The 16,427-nt window shown below is 42.0% G+C and overlaps 1 protein-coding gene across 1 annotated transcript; it reads left to right on the plus strand.

Annotated features, from left to right (window-relative positions):
- The first annotated feature begins 1,757 nt into the window (after positions 1–1,757).
- On the plus strand, positions 1,758–16,194 carry rab11al (RAB11a, member RAS oncogene family, like). The gene is made up of 5 exons (XM_084944386.1): positions 1,758–2,052; positions 7,077–7,272; positions 9,083–9,276; positions 11,070–11,150; positions 14,465–16,194. The coding sequence occupies exons 1-5, from the start codon at positions 2,013–2,015 to the stop codon at positions 14,602–14,604; spliced, it is 651 nt and encodes a 216-aa protein (XP_084800512.1). The 5' UTR covers positions 1,758–2,012; the 3' UTR covers positions 14,605–16,194.
- The last annotated feature ends 233 nt before the right edge of the window (positions 16,195–16,427 follow it).

Consider the following 16,427-nt stretch of genomic DNA (forward strand, 5'->3'; position numbering starts at 1 on the left):
AATTAACTGGCCCAATCAATGATGGTCAGATGATGATGCATAGAGATTAAAAGGTGATTTCTTTCCAGATCAGCTATTGTATGGGAAGGTAGGGCATTGCCTGATAAACAATGAGCTGAACCAGCAATGACTCTTTATCAACCACTGAGTATCAGCTGATCTGTGCTGTTCATGTCTAGATTCATGTCTCTGACCACATTGTTGAAACAGTATGAATAAAAAACAATGCAGTGAAATCTTATCTGAACATATTGTTGATTAGTACACTGCGGAATTTCATAAGCTTTCTCAATCTAAGTGGTTCATTCTTTAACTGGTGGTTAATGTGCTTAGGCTATGTGGTCTGTTTATTATTATCAAGTCTCTTTTGGCACTGAAGTTTATACAGAAAATAAATGTGGTGCAAATCTTTATATCTTACACATGCAAGAGGATTGAGCTTTGTTAGATTAGGGGTTTGACGGGCCATCATGAAATCAGGATATTTGAGTAGAAATAGATTTAAAATGTGACTTTCAGTCTTATGAGTAGCCCCATACCCTAATATATAAGGAATTACATGAAAGAGAGTTAAAATATTTTTGTCTATTGAATAACCATTTTTCAAAGTAGCAAAATAACGTATTTTTAAAGACCATAAAAACTCGAGAATAAGTAGAAAAGTCATGATTCTACTTAAATAGCCTAATTGTGTGAACGTTTTAGCATTAAAAACTCCGTACATACAGTAAAAAATTCCATTATGCAGAATAATATATAGTACCTAATCACAAGATTATTAATGTATGCAGCATATCATGTTAATATTGCAGCTGGAGATTATTTTAGTTACTTTTCTGTAGTTTTATCAATAATGATACCATATAAGGTATCTGTAGATTTGTATTTAACAAGTAAAGCTTTCAACTAACTTATACAGAGAACAAATTGCAATATTTGCAACCAAAAGGCCGTACCTGACTGGATCTCTGAAACATGAGGCTTGATTATCTTCCATATATAAAAAATACTGAATTAGTTTCTCCAATGCCTCTTTTACACTACGAGTTTTCTGGGGGGGGGGGGAACACATTGTTGTGTTTTTTGTCACATACAAATGACCCCACACAGATTGAGTTGGTACTAAAATGTAAAACGATCGAAATCAAGCAGAGTCGAGTGGAATAGAGGCTTAAGATTTCATAACGTCATGGTGTATGTTGCAGGTGTTTTAGTGAACTGTAATAACCTTTCTCCATGCTCCCCCTTCATTTCTTCTCACTCATCAACCAACCCAGACAGCTTCCCCTCCCTCAGCCTGGTTCTGCTGGAGGTCTCTTCCTGTTAAAAGGGACTTCTTCCTTCCCACCATTGCCAGGTGAATGCTCATAGGGGATTATATGACTGTTAGAACTCTTTCTGTAGTATCATAGCATTTTAACCTTACAATATACAGGCATCTTGAGAAGACAGATGCTGATGTAAATAAAACAGGATTTAACTGAACTGGATTTGGTTATTTAAACTAACATTTTAAATACCTATGGGGGAAAGGTTATTTTTGCAAGCTAAAACTTCAACTGTCAGTGCCTGCTTAAAAGTTACCTTTGTCTGAGGCTCGGTATTACCTGTTGAGGCTTGGGGCTGCAGACGTCATCCCAGTTAACGACCGGCAACTAAATCGTGAACGACAGCACAGCGGACCAATCACATCAACGCCCGTGACAGGTGTCGAGCAGCTATTGACCATTGGGAGCGAGCGGGGGGCGGGACTGCTGACTCGACGTGACGTCACGGCTTCGGTTATGGCAAGTGACAGAGAGTGAGGAAGAGGAGGCGAAACTTTCCGAGCTCGGAGTTGTGCTCGCAGTTATTCATGTGTGACACGAATCGAGCCTCGCTGTCGTCGGAGTGACAACTAATCGCTGGTCGCGCGAGGTCGGAGTCGTGAGCGGGTGCTGGGTCGCTGTCGAAGTAAAAGTGAATGCGCCAGAAGTTTGTTCGACTTCGAGTAAAACAGCAGAGGAGACACTATGACCAACAGAGAAGACGAGTATGACTACCTCTTCAAAGGTAAGCGGCCGCTAACCTGTAGCCTCTTGGCTCTGTTTTCGCGTCACCTGTGAGCGGCTGTCATTTGATGCCGAGCGGCGTGCCTAACAACAAGGTGAAAGGAGACGTAAGCCACACGTCGACTCGACGGCACCTGAATCGACCTGTAACTTCGAGTGCTTTTAGTTATAACCCAAGTTATGAAGTGGGCTTATAGCCTCACTCGTAGCCGTGGTATTGGAAGAATGGGAGGCAGCTCAGAGCTCTCATGTATGGCGTTAAGCAGCATCTGCCGGGGAGTCATCATCTTGCAGGCCTATGATGCAATCGTCTTGGGATGCGGCGTTGGTCAACAGGGGGATCGTAAGATGAGGCTCGGAGGTCTCTTAGAGTCAGGACTGAATACTTGAGGAGTCTGAATGTACGCAAAGTTTCGGAAAATCTCACCAAACCGCTTTCTGTGACAATCACACCCTTTCTGTGATCATTAAAAGTTGCTGATATGCTCTGGTTCCTCCCTGGATACCTTGAAATTACAAGTCTTTGCTTCATTTGTTGTATTTGTTTTGCTCTGTCCGACTTCTGAAAGCCTTAATTAGGCACAGAGGACATGACTGAGACAGACAACACAGTTTCATTTTCAAAGAGTACAATTTAGTTTTGTATATTGGAACAAAATGTCTACCCACCCCACCAAGGATGAGCAGGAAATGCTGATCCTGTATTTCCTGCAGGTGTACAGATAATATTTAAAGTGTATGTCACTGCTCTGCAGATGTCTGAAAGACTTGATTAAAAACAGATTAACAACACATCCTTATTTTCATATATATGTGTATATATTGGCACGAAATGTCCGCCAACCTCTAGGAAGAGGAGGAAATATGACCCCTGTTTTATTGGCATGGCCTTCACTTCCTGCATGTGTGCTTATGCTGCTATTCATAGGATTTTAAACATTAAATAAATATTAAATAACCTTAGAAGTTGTCTGCCTGAAAGGCACCAAGGCCGTAACAAAGAAATCAATACAAACATTGATACTTGAGCATGACCTGTGTAGAAAAATGTCTTTTTTGCCACAAACGTTCATGTTTGCTCGCACATCATACAAAGCAAAATGTCACATTTTTAGATTTGATTTCTTGCTTTAATTGCCAGCTGAGTTGTTAAAAGGCGTGAAGAGTTAAAAGTACTCACAGCTTATAAAACTGTAAGCTTATACACTTTCGTAGATCGTGTCACCAAGTGCCAAATGCATTGTAACTGGAACCAATTGTTTAAAGTTGTCTTATCATCGCCCATGATAAACGACGCACTCGCAGGCTTATTTAAATATAGGAGACCAACCATGCACGTGTTGTCGAACTGGAAATACCTGCACGAGTGGGCCTCGGAGAAACTCTTCGTCAAGGACGAGGAAGCAGAGACTTGCGGGCTGACTCACCCTCCTCAGACAGAGTAGCCGCGGTTTTTGGTGACCAAATTTATCTGAATAATGAGCAGCAGTGTGGGAACGCTGATAAGTTTATCAGCCGCCACTTAAACCAGGGAAGGGTTTTTACTGCACTGCTTTTTTTTTTTCTTCTTCCCCTTACAAGCTCCTGTTGCACCTTGCTGCTGGACAGCGTGAGTCAGGTTGGGTGAGCTCGCAGTGAGTCACATGAGCATTTTCATACTGACGGAGACATCGGCACAGGAAGTCGTCCTGCTGTCCTGCTGCACCTCATCCTTTCACAGACATTTTGACACGTATGAGTCTGAATTCTGGGGTTTTCTTTGCACCTCGTGCTACTTCACGTCTTCACATCATGTTCACGTTTCATATGTATTCTCTCTTTTTCTTATCTCATCCACTGATTTCTTAAAAATACTGATGAAAAAAGCAATTATCCTGCTGGCCTTCAGCATTAAACACTACATTAATGATGTACATAATATGATAATCTAAGCAGGACTAGTTCACTTATATGTTAAGGTTAAGTTTGGGGTCTGTTATCATAAATGTATGCCTTTCTTTCATATTTCCAGGCATTTAAAAAAATTAACTTCTGTTTAAAAAAAACACAACAACAACAAAAAAGAAATAAAGAAGTATTTTAAAGTATTTTTAATACTATCATTTTATGGCAAGAACAATCCTGGCAATCCTAATAATAGTCATTTTATTCTGTGTATTGGCACTCGAGGGGATATCATTACATTCGTTAATCTCTCTGAACAGACAGACTCGGGTTCTCAGTATTATTTTAGCTTCGTTCTTCACTCCCACATGTACTGGGTGCAGGATTGTACAGTATAATAGAAGGCTGTCATATCTTTTTTTGGAGGAATTTGAGCTCAACAATAGGTGAGTGAATGGGTGTGTAACGCAGCCATGGAATTACCTGTCTGTTGGCAGAGAGAGGCCTTGAAAAGGTTGCATAATGATTTCTTGTCCTCCGCCCAAGATCCTTTGTGCAAGAAAAAATGGAGTAACACCGTCATTTTTTTTTTTTTTTTTTTTTTTTGGATGCCCGCACTGTTCTGATGCATAGTCCTTGTGTACTTCCAAACTTTTCATTATTCCCGAGTATCTAACTCAGGCAGGAAAACATGGAGCTGTTTCTACTTCTGCCTGTCACGTGCTGGTAAAACTTGAATACACGGTTTCATTTTTGAAAGAACAGCATCGCTTAAATGCGAGTGCAGATGCAGCGGTTGATTGGTTATTGCAGTTTGAACTTTCCAAACAAGTTCCTGTTACCCAAGAGTAGGAGTGGCGAGCTGGGGTGGTAGGTTCCTTTTGACAGAGTGACGCACCTGACAAATGTGGAAGTGACAAACAAACAAACATCCTGTTAATGCCTGGTTCCACTTTTTTTAAAGTATAAATGAAACCCTGTTTAGTGGGAAAGTTGATCTAATATGCTTTTCTTTATTTTCTGTCACGTGTCTGAAAACTGTAAGTCAGTAATCCTTGTGAGCCAAAGACTCGGGCTTCAAAACGCTCAGTTTCTCAGTTTTTTTTTTTAAAAAATTTTAACACTCTTCATTCTTCATGATGTCACAGAGAGGGTGTCCCGAATGGTGTGTTCACACCAAACATGAAGCCTTGTGTTATTCACACAAGTACAGTCACTGGAGGGTTTTTGGAGACGATCAAATATTTACCCGTAACAGCCAACAAGAGGAGGAGGAGAGTACTGCCAGTAGCTGGAGTGGAGTTACAGTAGATTTTCACTTTTCACCAACATCTTCTACAATTTTGATAATTTTTTTGACAAAATTCTATATTTTTTGTCTTTCCTGTGCAGCATGAAGCATTTTTTTTTAAAACTTTTGTTGGTTTGCCTCCGTTCGTGTTCTTGTTTGGTGTAAACACATCATTAAGACATGCCGACTCGCTTGTTTTCAGTTCTTAATTTTCTCCAACGAGACATTGAAATTAAAAGCAGTTTTCACACCTGCACTGCACCACTTCTGAACTTTTGTAGATATCACCAGAGACCGATGCATAAGAATGTGCTAGATCTGACATTAACCACTCTATAACCTGCCAGCTCGCTAGTACAAAGTCTCAGAAGTGCGAGTAGTAGAGCAGATACTGTGGTGCAGTTATCATATAGCAAGTCAGCATCATGTGTGGTGCCTTCTGCACACTCTACTGTCTACTGATGTGTGCGGCATGTGAGAAAGGACCACTGTGGGAAATTCTGATAGATTATCTGCAAGCGCTCCCGTCTCTGCTTTCACCTCTACAACACAGACACAGAGGAAAGCTTCACTTTCAGCTTCACCTTGAAAAAGAGAAGAGGAGATGAATGAATGTTGGAAAGGTGTTCAGCTGACTTTAAGATTTAACTCTTTAGGTTCAACTGTTGACAGTTTTGCTTTAATTGTAGTTTATAATGTTTGACTTGAGCAGCGATTCCCAACATATGGGCAGTGAAGGTACTGCAGGTGGGCCTCAAGAAGCCATTCGCCAAAAATACACTTTACCTTTAAAAAGAAACAGAGAACATCAAATCGTATATCGTAAATGTTTGACTCTGATCTTATCGTGTATATTAGTATGAAGATTTTCGTATTTTCAGTCATAAGTTTTGTAGTGGCTCAGTGAAGAGGTTTCTTTCTTCACGTTTTCATTCTGATTGTTTGGCACAGATTTGATTTGTCAATGTTTGGGTTTTGTAGTGTTCACGCTGTGTCCATTAGTTTATTTGGGATATTATTGCACCGTCTTCAAGGTTCAGTGACACAGAGGGGAAGGTAAAGGACAGAAAACCTACTTTCTTGTCTTAAGTGGCTCATTTCTTTGCTTTTGTTATGTGTTGTAATTGTCAGTTTAACTTCTGTTGTTATGTACTCATCTTCTTGTTCAGCTATTTAGGATGCACCAGCCACCAAAATTTGTTCTACATCTCTTATGTCTAAACGTTTACTTTGCAGTAATACTATTAAAGACGATCAGGACAGCTTACTGATGCAGTGAATGCTACGCATATGTGCTGTAACGCATGTTTCAGCTCTGTATGTTTCTTCTTCTGCCCTTCAGTCTAATGCTGCTCTGCCTGACTTGTATTTGATGAGTGCACGTCAGCGGTTTCACCTGGATTTCTGTGCTCAGCCTGCGTGTATTTCCTGAAAAGAGCAGGTGGTTCTGATATTTTGTATACTCAGTGGGAGTCCCCTGAGTTTCTGCTGTGCTTTGGCTGGGAGCCACACATGTGCATCACTGGCGAGGAAGGCCATCTAACAGAAATGAGGATCAAATGTAATTAAGAAATGAAAAAGAATCACCCCATCTTGTTTAGTTTAACGTCTTTATGGCATAATGGACTGTTGGCCTTCTGAACTTTTGCTTTTCCAGCTGCAGCCGTAAAGTGAGCTGTGGTGCTATAAAACACCCACCTAATATCAAATTATAGAGTAGTGTAGTTTATTTTCCTTATGCATTTTTTACTGTAGCATTAAGACGAGCACAAACAACCCCCTGCAGGCAGACTTAACAGTACACGTTGTGACTCTGCTGACTGTTCCTCTTGTTCTTTATTTCCCTGCAGTGGTGCTGATTGGAGATTCGGGCGTAGGGAAGAGTAACCTGCTGTCCCGCTTCACCCGAAATGAGTTCAACCTGGAGAGCAAGAGCACCATTGGTGTGGAGTTTGCCACACGTAGCATCCAAGTAGAGGGAAAGACCGTAAAGGCTCAGATTTGGGACACAGCTGGACAGGAGCGATACCGGGCTATCACTTCAGCGTGAGTTCATCACACACGCATGCAGAGATGCACACTTCACACAAGTAAAAACCTTTTCTTTTTACCTGTACACACACAGGTCCACATGCGTCAGTTAGAAGAATCATATAGAATTAAGTGGCACAGGAAAGAAAAAGGGCTTTTTTAAATGTTTCCTTCCTTTTAACTAGGAAAACGTGATCTCTTCACAGCAAGTGTCTCTGTCTAATCAAGTGGTTACTTAGACCAGTGTCTCCCAAAGGGTGTGTCCTGAGACGAGTCTAAATGTGCTGTAGCATTTTGTGACACCTGCAGTTTATTATTGCAATAAACAACTGCACAAAACATTATAACTGAAGGGTTTATTTATTTTATTGGTACTGTGTATACACTTGTTTCCCATACAGAGGCAGAATCTTATACCCTTGAACAATGATTTCTGCTTACCAGTTGCTGAATAGTAGGAACCTAAATAGGCACTGGGAAACAAAGCAGCTCTTCTGAGGGAAACTTGTCTAATTTAAGAGCGTTGGATCTGAATCAGAAGCAGAAAACCATTTAGGAGATTTGAAGTATCTGAGAAGGCGACAGAGACGAGGTGCACGGTACAGGAGTGTGGAAAACCTCACTGAATAACTGCAGCAGTCCAGAAACAATCGCATGTTCATGCTTTGTCCAGATGCTGCAAATAGGCTTTAAAAAGTGCTTTTGTGTTATGATAATCTGAGAGCATGTCAGGTGATGTGAAGGCTATTTTGGGCAGATGTTACTACAGGTGTGCCTTAATATTTTGGGCTTGATGCAGGGTGTGTCCTAGACACACAAAGTCAGACAAAGTAATTATACACATGAGTGCACACGCAAATGCATGTGCACAAGAAAGCGTGATGCACCGAATCTGTAGTAGTTCCCTAAGATTTATTTAATTTTACTGCTACTTCCAGTTTTTTTTTTTTTTCTAAATTACAAGCTACAGAGCTCAAAGTCTGTAAAGACAGAGTGAATAATTCTTGGGACCAAAGATCACAACTTCTCATACTTTCGATGGCTGTAGGAGAGTAAGAGAGACGGGAGCAGATCAAGAATAGCCTTTTAAATAAGAATATAGCAGCGCTTGAGCCCATGGAAGGACATTGAACCCAAATATATAAAGTAAAGTGGTGAGTAAGTAGGTTTAACTTTAGTGCCCCACTTTTATTCTTTTTCTTTTTTAATAACATTCTCAAAATCCTGAACATTCGTAAAGAGATGGTGACAAGAGTGTTTCTTGCCTCATTAGAAATGCAGGGCTGGGCTCTAGAATATAAACCTCGTTTTAACTTGTCACAGAACTTTTTTTCTCGAAACCATCATCTACAGCTGCATGACGCTGGACTGCATTACGAGTGTGTTATCAGGGCCATCCATGAATTCTGTTTAGTCCGTTTATCAATTTTAAAATGGCTAGAAAGTGATTATCAGAAGTAATCAAAGTTCCAAAATGTACCTTTGTTTGCCTTCAGACAGGAAGCCTGTAGCTCGTCATCTCTGTTCCTAGTGGGGTTTTTTAAAGTTGTCTTCCTTGATGCTGCGCTCTTTACCAGCATGAACTTTGTGAAGACCCCACAGGCTGTGAGGAATCGAGCGCACTGAGTCTTTTAAAACAAGAAGTCAGTGCTCATTTGCATTATGGGCTTTGTGTGCAGTCGCTGTAGCTTCACAGCTTATTTCTTTGTTCAGAGCTGGCTGAGTCAGTGTGACACACACAGTGAATCCTGATAGCTACAGGCTGCTGCGACAGCGAGTAGCGTCCTGAGTTTCTAACTTGTTTGTCTGATCTCACGTTGTCCAGGTACTACCGTGGAGCCGTCGGAGCTCTGTTGGTTTATGACATTGCCAAGCACCTGACGTACGAAAACGCAGAGCGCTGGCTGAAGGAGCTGCAGGACCACGCAGACAGTAACATAGTTATCATGCTAGTGGGTAACAAGAGTGATCTTCGCCACCTGAGAGCGGTGCCCACGGACGAGGCCAAGGCCTTTGCAGGTAACGTAACTGTAACAGCGCTGCAGTGTTTCTCACAGATTCTGTTTGCAGAAGTCATCTGTAAATATTTTCCAGGATACTTAAAACATGAGAACCAGCTAAAATCCACATGATGTTCACAGATGCAGATCAGCTTCAGCTCCATGTGTCAGGACACCTGTCAGTCTAGGTGGTAACTCCACCTAAGTTCCCCCATCATATAGTTGTTATGAAGGGGACTGTCCATAGGGGGTAAAAGTGTTTTGTAGCAGGGTTTAAATATATTTTTTTCTAATGTAAAGTTGAGGAGAATCTGCATTGTTGGCACTTTACTCAGGATCCCGTCTGGGGGAAGCAGCTCAATGATATCCATCACTTCCAACAGTCATCTGGCCAGTGAGCTATGTCTCTTCAGGTGTCTGCACTTTCAAAATAAGAGTGAGAGGTTTGTCCACTAGTAATTGAATAATGCTGCTAAAAATAAATTTCCAGTATTTCTAGGAGGTCATTAATAAATGGCAGGCTGCACAAGTGAAGTGTTTGTGTGGGGAAATGTTACACCTTGTGTGCACACAGAGCATGTGTGCTGTATTGATTTGTGAGGTTCTAGGACACGGCCTCATTAGATTATTATCAGGTTAAAGCTGCGATAATGAATGCATGGGATGAAGTGATCTCTAGCTGCTTTAATTGGGTCCTTAAGTACTTTTCAACATGCCGTCTGTGTTCCTGACGGTTAATATTTTTAAATCTGTCAAAGGTTTTATTTCAGTTCTGTTTACACTGTTTGTTTTCTTTTTCTTTTTTTTAAACCCGCTCTGCCTTTCGGTGCACACGTTTATTTTTGCCCATGTCTGCAATGCTTGTGATGCTGTAAATTATTTTACTTGGATGTGTTTAAGTACTTTAATGAAAGAACACAAAAAGGATTTATTAACACTGACTCTGAAAATGTAAAGGCTTCTGATTGGTTTTCAGCAGCTGGAGGTTTCTTTACTTCTGAACTTGAACTTGATGAATTTTTTTAACCTGTGTTGCTGCTTTCACTGAAGACACTGATCCTGTTCCTGTCTGTAATCATGTAAAGAGTGTGATTGTTGCTGTGAGAGGTTTAGCAGTCAGTGCTGCTACTTTTGTATACAACTCTGACCTAATTTATGATGCCTCGTTTACATGAAGACCATGTGGTTTACACATGTATGCAAAGTGTGATAGTAAAGGCTTCTCTCAAAAGAAGACAACACACAGACTAGGTTGCCTCTTATTATTATTTAACTGTGTTTTATATCTGTAGCTGATCAGATTGGCAGTTGATTTACCCAGTAAACCACTTTGCATGTTAGCTGACATAATTCATTTCACTTTTTATAATGTAAACTCAACTTATTTACCACATGTACAACATTCAACACCCTCTGTTCTTAACTGGAAGGAAAACTGGAAGAAGACTTGGAAAGGACTGAATGTACCGTGTGCTCACGCACAGAAAACAGATTTGTGTCATAGACGAGCTGGATTATAGTTACAGAATTTATCTGACATATTCTATGTATCACCAAATGTTGGATAAACGGTTATCAAAATAGCAAATTAATATTCGTCAACTAATAAATCTAATCAAAAACATCAAACCACGACGTGAGCCGTCAAACAGGAAGTGGCTGAAAGAACTACAGAGGCCCTGGAGTGAGCACATAATGCAGGGGAAAAAAATCAGTCCCAGTAAAATAAACCTCAGCTCAGTGACGATGTTGAAGCTAGAATGGTGTTGGCCTTTAACACTAATTGATCTTTTGTGCATGTTTGTTTTCCAGAGAAGCACGGCTTGTCTTTCCTGGAAACGTCAGCGTTAGACTCGTCTAATGTGGAGCTGGCTTTCCAGACGATCCTCACAGGTGAGTGTCACGTTTGTGGTTATTTTCTACTGCATTTACCTCATATCGAAATGTGTTCTGGTACTTAAGAGAAGCACAGTTTAATAAAAGTTTTTGTATGCAATATACGAGAATACGTAAATATTCTCGTCTTTGAGTTTATCTAACAATACCTTACCTTTGCCACTAGATGGCAGCAAAATCCATCTAATCAGTCCTCGGCATCCACGCCTGTGTGCAGAAATACCACCTTGATCGTTTTTTAAGGTCAAAAACAGGAATAATTGCTACACTGAAAGACCAGTCGGTCTTGAGAGATGGCACAAATGCGCCTTACCAGATGCATCTACAACTTGTTCAAGAAAGAAAATGTGATGTGGGTTCGCAAATGTTTCCCTAAGTGAATGTCTATGAGCCGTTTCCCTAGGAGGCATATGGCTACACTAACAAGTGTAAGATTGGATAACATGGAGAAAAACAGCAATTGTTGTGACTCAGTCAACCCCTGGAGTGCCTAAAGGGACAATCCAACAGTGAGTGGTGCTTCCACTTGAATTGCCCCAAGGGCTATCAGCCTGCAAGTATGCGCCTCTTCCAGTTTGTATTCTTACTCTGCTCAGGCAGTTTGAGCCTTTCTTCCGCTTTATCAGTAATTTCTAGTTCACATAAACTTCAAACCAACAAGCCCCATTTAGGTGACATTGGTAACTGGCTCATTAAGAGAGAAGAGTAACCGTGCATCAGCAAGCTAGTAAGAACTGAAGCTTAGACCCACTGGAGCAAAGAAGTCATCGCTCATGTAGCAGAGGATAGTTCTTGGGTCATCATGTGTATATGCACTGCAGCTGGGGCTGTGTATGGTTCGTAGTAATCAGTTGTGTTTTGGCTACCTGCACGTCACATCAGAGCGCCGAGCCTTGTTTTGCTTTAAATGTTCTTGCTTCATAGGCAGTTTTTATTTCAGGACCATTTTGTTCCACATCTGGGTGCAGTTTAGTTAAAGAGGGAGTATGCAACAGCAAGCCAGAGGTGTTTGCACAAGTCCTGACCACTCCAGTGACATCCAAGTCAATGTTTAGTTGAAATATTTCCACGTAGGCTTGATTGATTGTGTTCAGAAACCATAACTATGATGCTTTTGGTCAATAATTGTTATTGTGATTATTCAACACAGTGATTCATAAATTAAACAAATGTCTTACATTCATTGAACTTTAAAAGCATGGGACTTTTTGCACGAGTTTTCCTTGGAAATGAAAATGAGGGGGACATGATGTGGGGGTTATCTGGTAGGGAGTGAGTTTTGACTGTAAGCCGGTGTTGTAAGAGCACTCACTGTTCCCTTGCAGCCTCTGTAGAGAGATATCTGTGGGTACCAATGGGACAAGAGGCCCACGTGCTAACAAACTATGTAGAGCCTATTATATAGCCTGTGTATACTTTAACTCAAATGTATGGGGGAAAAAATGGGAGGTGAATCCTGTAGGAAGTTGGATCCAAACTTGCAAGGCCCACTCCCTTCTGGTCCTCTGCCTCCATGATCCACGCACATGGGGAGAGCCAGCAGCCGACCAACACCTCAGTTCCACACTGGTGAAAGTGGACCACATTAAAAACCCTCGATAATCAGACAAAGAAAGCTGCAACCGTTAATGGTCTCTCCATAGCTTCACATATGGAAACCAGACTAAAAGACCACTCAGCCAAACAACATTAACTTCTTTAAGAAGGATCTTTTTGTCCAAACATTCCCCTTCTGTCATATTGTTCACGATGAACAAAGTGAGCGTTTAGGAAGGACACGCCAAAATGAGGCCCTTTCTTAACTGCTTATTTAGGTTTTTGGCCCTGGAGCCTAAAGGTGCCAATATACCCTCTGCAGTGGTCACTTCACTCGTTGCTGTGCCATCGTCACAAAGATTCAGCCATGTGTACCCACGTTAAGGCACAAGAAGCCGCTCCCTCCTAAACGATAGGCGTCGCGTCTCAGACAGTATCGCGTCATACACGCTGATAAAGAGGACAGTGTTTTTTTGCAAAGTTCTTTTTACAAACTCAGGTTTTCAAAGAGTTGCAACAACTCCCTCTGTGTGTCAGTGTGTCTCTGAGCTTCTCTGCCGGAGTATCATTAAAATAATGGTAAAAACCTGCACGATTGTAGAGGCGCGCCACAAAGATTGTGCCTCACAACACAGGATATGACGTGAAAATCGTCACGAGACAAGCATGAAAACGGTCTAACCCAGCTGTCACGGGGTGAAAGACAGTTCACTAGTCCTTCACACTCATGCAGTGACAAGAAAACCACTCACACCCACATCCACACCTGTGGCCGATTACCCTAGCTAACATACACATTAGCTACAAGAAGAACAAATAAACGCAACAAAGAAAGGGTCTGGGTGGTAGGAAGGTTTAAAACCAGGAAGATGAGGTGACCACTAAACCACTTGAGCCTTCAAAAGGATAAACGAACTGCTATAAAGATTTGTTACTGCTGTCTGTGAAGGTTCTCAGTAACAGATTTGTTACTGCTCTTTAGGAAACCCGCCCCCCCAAAACATTTCTAGTTTAAACTATTCATCCATCATCTTCCCCTTATCCGATTCAGGGTCGCTATCCCAGCCGTGAGGCGAGAGGTGGGGCGCACCCTGGACAAGTTACCAGTCTGTCGCAGGGCTAACACAGGAAGACCGGCAACCATTCGCACTCACATTCACACTTATGAACAAATTAGATTCACCTATTAACCTAACCCCACTACCTGCATGTCTTTGGACTGTGGGAGGGAAGATGGAAGACCTGGAGCGAACCCACGCAGACAAAAAAATCGGAATCAATTATCTGTTAACTTAAACACATAAAGCCAAATTAGTAACTGGAATTAAAATCTGATTACTCTCACAGCCCTGTTTTGAAGTGTAGTAGAAGCAGATGGATGAAGAGAAGAACCGATGCTCGCTATGTGTTGGAACGCTTCTTGTGTATCGCCTGTGAAACTTGGTTGCATTCTCTGCTTCTCGGCATGAGCATGCAGGATCAGAGGAGCAGATCACAGTTCTTGCAATTTTAATATAAAATGTATTGCATCTTGCAGCTTTGGGGAATGCCTAAATTGAGACTTGATTCTGCCACATGACATAACGATGCCAGTTTAGGATGGAAAGAATCCGTCAGTGCTGCCAGGAGTCTGGATAGAGCAGTTGTTGTTCAGTTTGCCATTCTGCTTGTCCTTATCACAATATGTCCCACTGTTGGCTGGATTTATAGGCATCTACACGTAACTTACTCCCTCTCACCCCACTCTCTCGCTCTCTCTCTCTCTCTCATCACAGCCATCTACAACATCGTGTCACAGAGGCAGATGTCAGGACGCAGCGACTCAGACTTCTCACCAGCCTCCAACGTAGTGCCCATCACCGTTGAGCCCACCCAAAACTCATCCAATAAGGGCGCTTGCTGCCAGTCTAACTGAGACTTTCCCGCTGACCACCTCCTCCTTCACCTCCAGGCAAATGGGGGAAACAGCCAGATAGGAAAGACAGACAGATGGACAGGGAAAATGGAGACAGGTAGAGAGAGTCACACGAGGACACTGATTTGTCTGTTTGGGAAAACTTGATACAGTGAAGAGGAGGGGATGGTGAAGAAGTTTAAATAAGCAAGCGGGACGTTTTCTGAGGGAGGATTGGTGTCGATGGAAAGAAAACGGGTGACTTGCACTGTTCATTAAAGACGCACATGATCAGAATTGATTTGCAATCTAAGAAAAAAAATTTATTAAGGTTCCTTTCGTGTCCTTCCTTTGAAAGCTCTATTTTACAAGCTAGTAAATGGTTCCTTTCAGTTTCCCTCTAGCAGGATATTGGGCTGTAAAAATCCTCTTCCAAGAGACTGAATTGCAACCACTGTCCTTCCCATTTTCGCAAAATGTAGATTCTTCCGAAAAGAATGTCCCCTTCTAATATTTATTGAACACTAGATTGATGTCTTGTTTGGCCAAAGGGTTTAGTTGGTTTATAGTTTTCACTCTGATTTCTTCATAGCAAGGGGAGCTCGCTCGTTTTATATATGTTTTGTTTTGTTTTTTTAATGCTTTTGCCTACAGTCATATTTGTGTATGTTTAAGGGTAATGCTCCCTCACTGATGTAGGGGCAAGGGGCTCAGGCCGTTTTTCCTAAGTGCACACGCTGGAATTTGGTTGTGTTCCACCAGGCCTCTCAGAGCAATAACATCCCTTCCCAACACTGACATGCAATTTCTTTTTTGATTGCTTTTGATCTTTGTTTGGAAGGCTTTCCTGCTCTGTGCACACTTTGTACTCCACAGATGAGTCATGCTCCAAGCTTTGCTAAGCGTTAACTCTAAATGAGATGGGATAGCTGCGTCGCTAGTGGACGGGTTAACTTCCTCACACGGCACTGGCTCTGCCCGTCACCATTTCACCCCTGCCCTGAACCCGTGGAGAGGAAGAGATCAAGGAATTGGTTTTAAATGCACGGACAGCCCTGTGCTACCGCTGCCTGCTAGCTAGGATAGATGGCTGGATAATATTTCAGGGGATGAGGTAGTGAGGGCACTCAGCCCTGCCCTGCTCCCTTGGTCTCTGATGTACCCGAGATGGCTTGTTTTACTGTAAATGAAATCCTCCACTGCCTGCTCACCTACTCCTTTCCATCTCTCCCTGTACACTGTATGTAACTGGAACAGGACTCTGCCTTCTGGGATCTCCCCGAGGTCTGCCCTCACTTTCACTCATCTTTATTTCCTGTGGAAGGGTGGGGCGGGGGGTTGTATCGGGAGTCAGGATTGGGTTTGTTAGTATCTAATAGTTTAATAGATGAGAAAAGGGAGAAAGGACGGTAGCGTTTGGAGGGGCTTGATTAAATCCAAAGGTTATGGACACAGATGGTGTTTATCCTGCTGATGTGTTTCCACATCAACACAGACTTCTGTTGAATTCACAGGTCTTAAACTGGGTGGTGTTAGGTTAGGACTTTTAAAACATTTATTCTAATATGTATATTTGGACCGCATATGTATAAATAAATCTCATTTCTTATAGCCTTTGTCTTCTCGTGTCTTCTCAGGATTTTGTTAAACACGGACAGGTGGAAGCAGCTGGCTTCTTTATTGATAGAAAGGCAGAATTCATTGAGTGAGTCATGTAGGCCGGGATAGCTCGGTAGGTAGAGTGGTGGCCCCATGAATCGGAAGGTCAGGGGTTCGAATCCACCGAACAGCTACCCTGAGGTACCCCTGAGCAAGGTACCGTCCCCACACACCGCTCCCCGGGC

This window comes from Perissodus microlepis, chromosome 11 (assembly GCF_051167445.1).
Source record: "Perissodus microlepis isolate ML-2025 ecotype Zambia chromosome 11, ASM5116744v1, whole genome shotgun sequence".
NCBI lineage: Eukaryota > Metazoa > Chordata > Actinopteri > Cichliformes > Cichlidae > Perissodus > Perissodus microlepis.

Coding starts and splice junctions, on each gene's coding strand:
- rab11al (XM_084944386.1), top strand. CDS start 2,013: ATGACCAACAGAGAAGACGAGTATGACTACCTCTTCAAAG. Junction 2,053..7,076: donor GTATGACTACCTCTTCAAAG/GTAAGCGGCCGC, acceptor ATTTCCCTGCAG/TGGTGCTGATTGGAGATTCG. Junction 9,277..11,069: donor CGAGGCCAAGGCCTTTGCAG/GTAACGTAACTG, acceptor TTTGTTTTCCAG/AGAAGCACGGCTTGTCTTTC.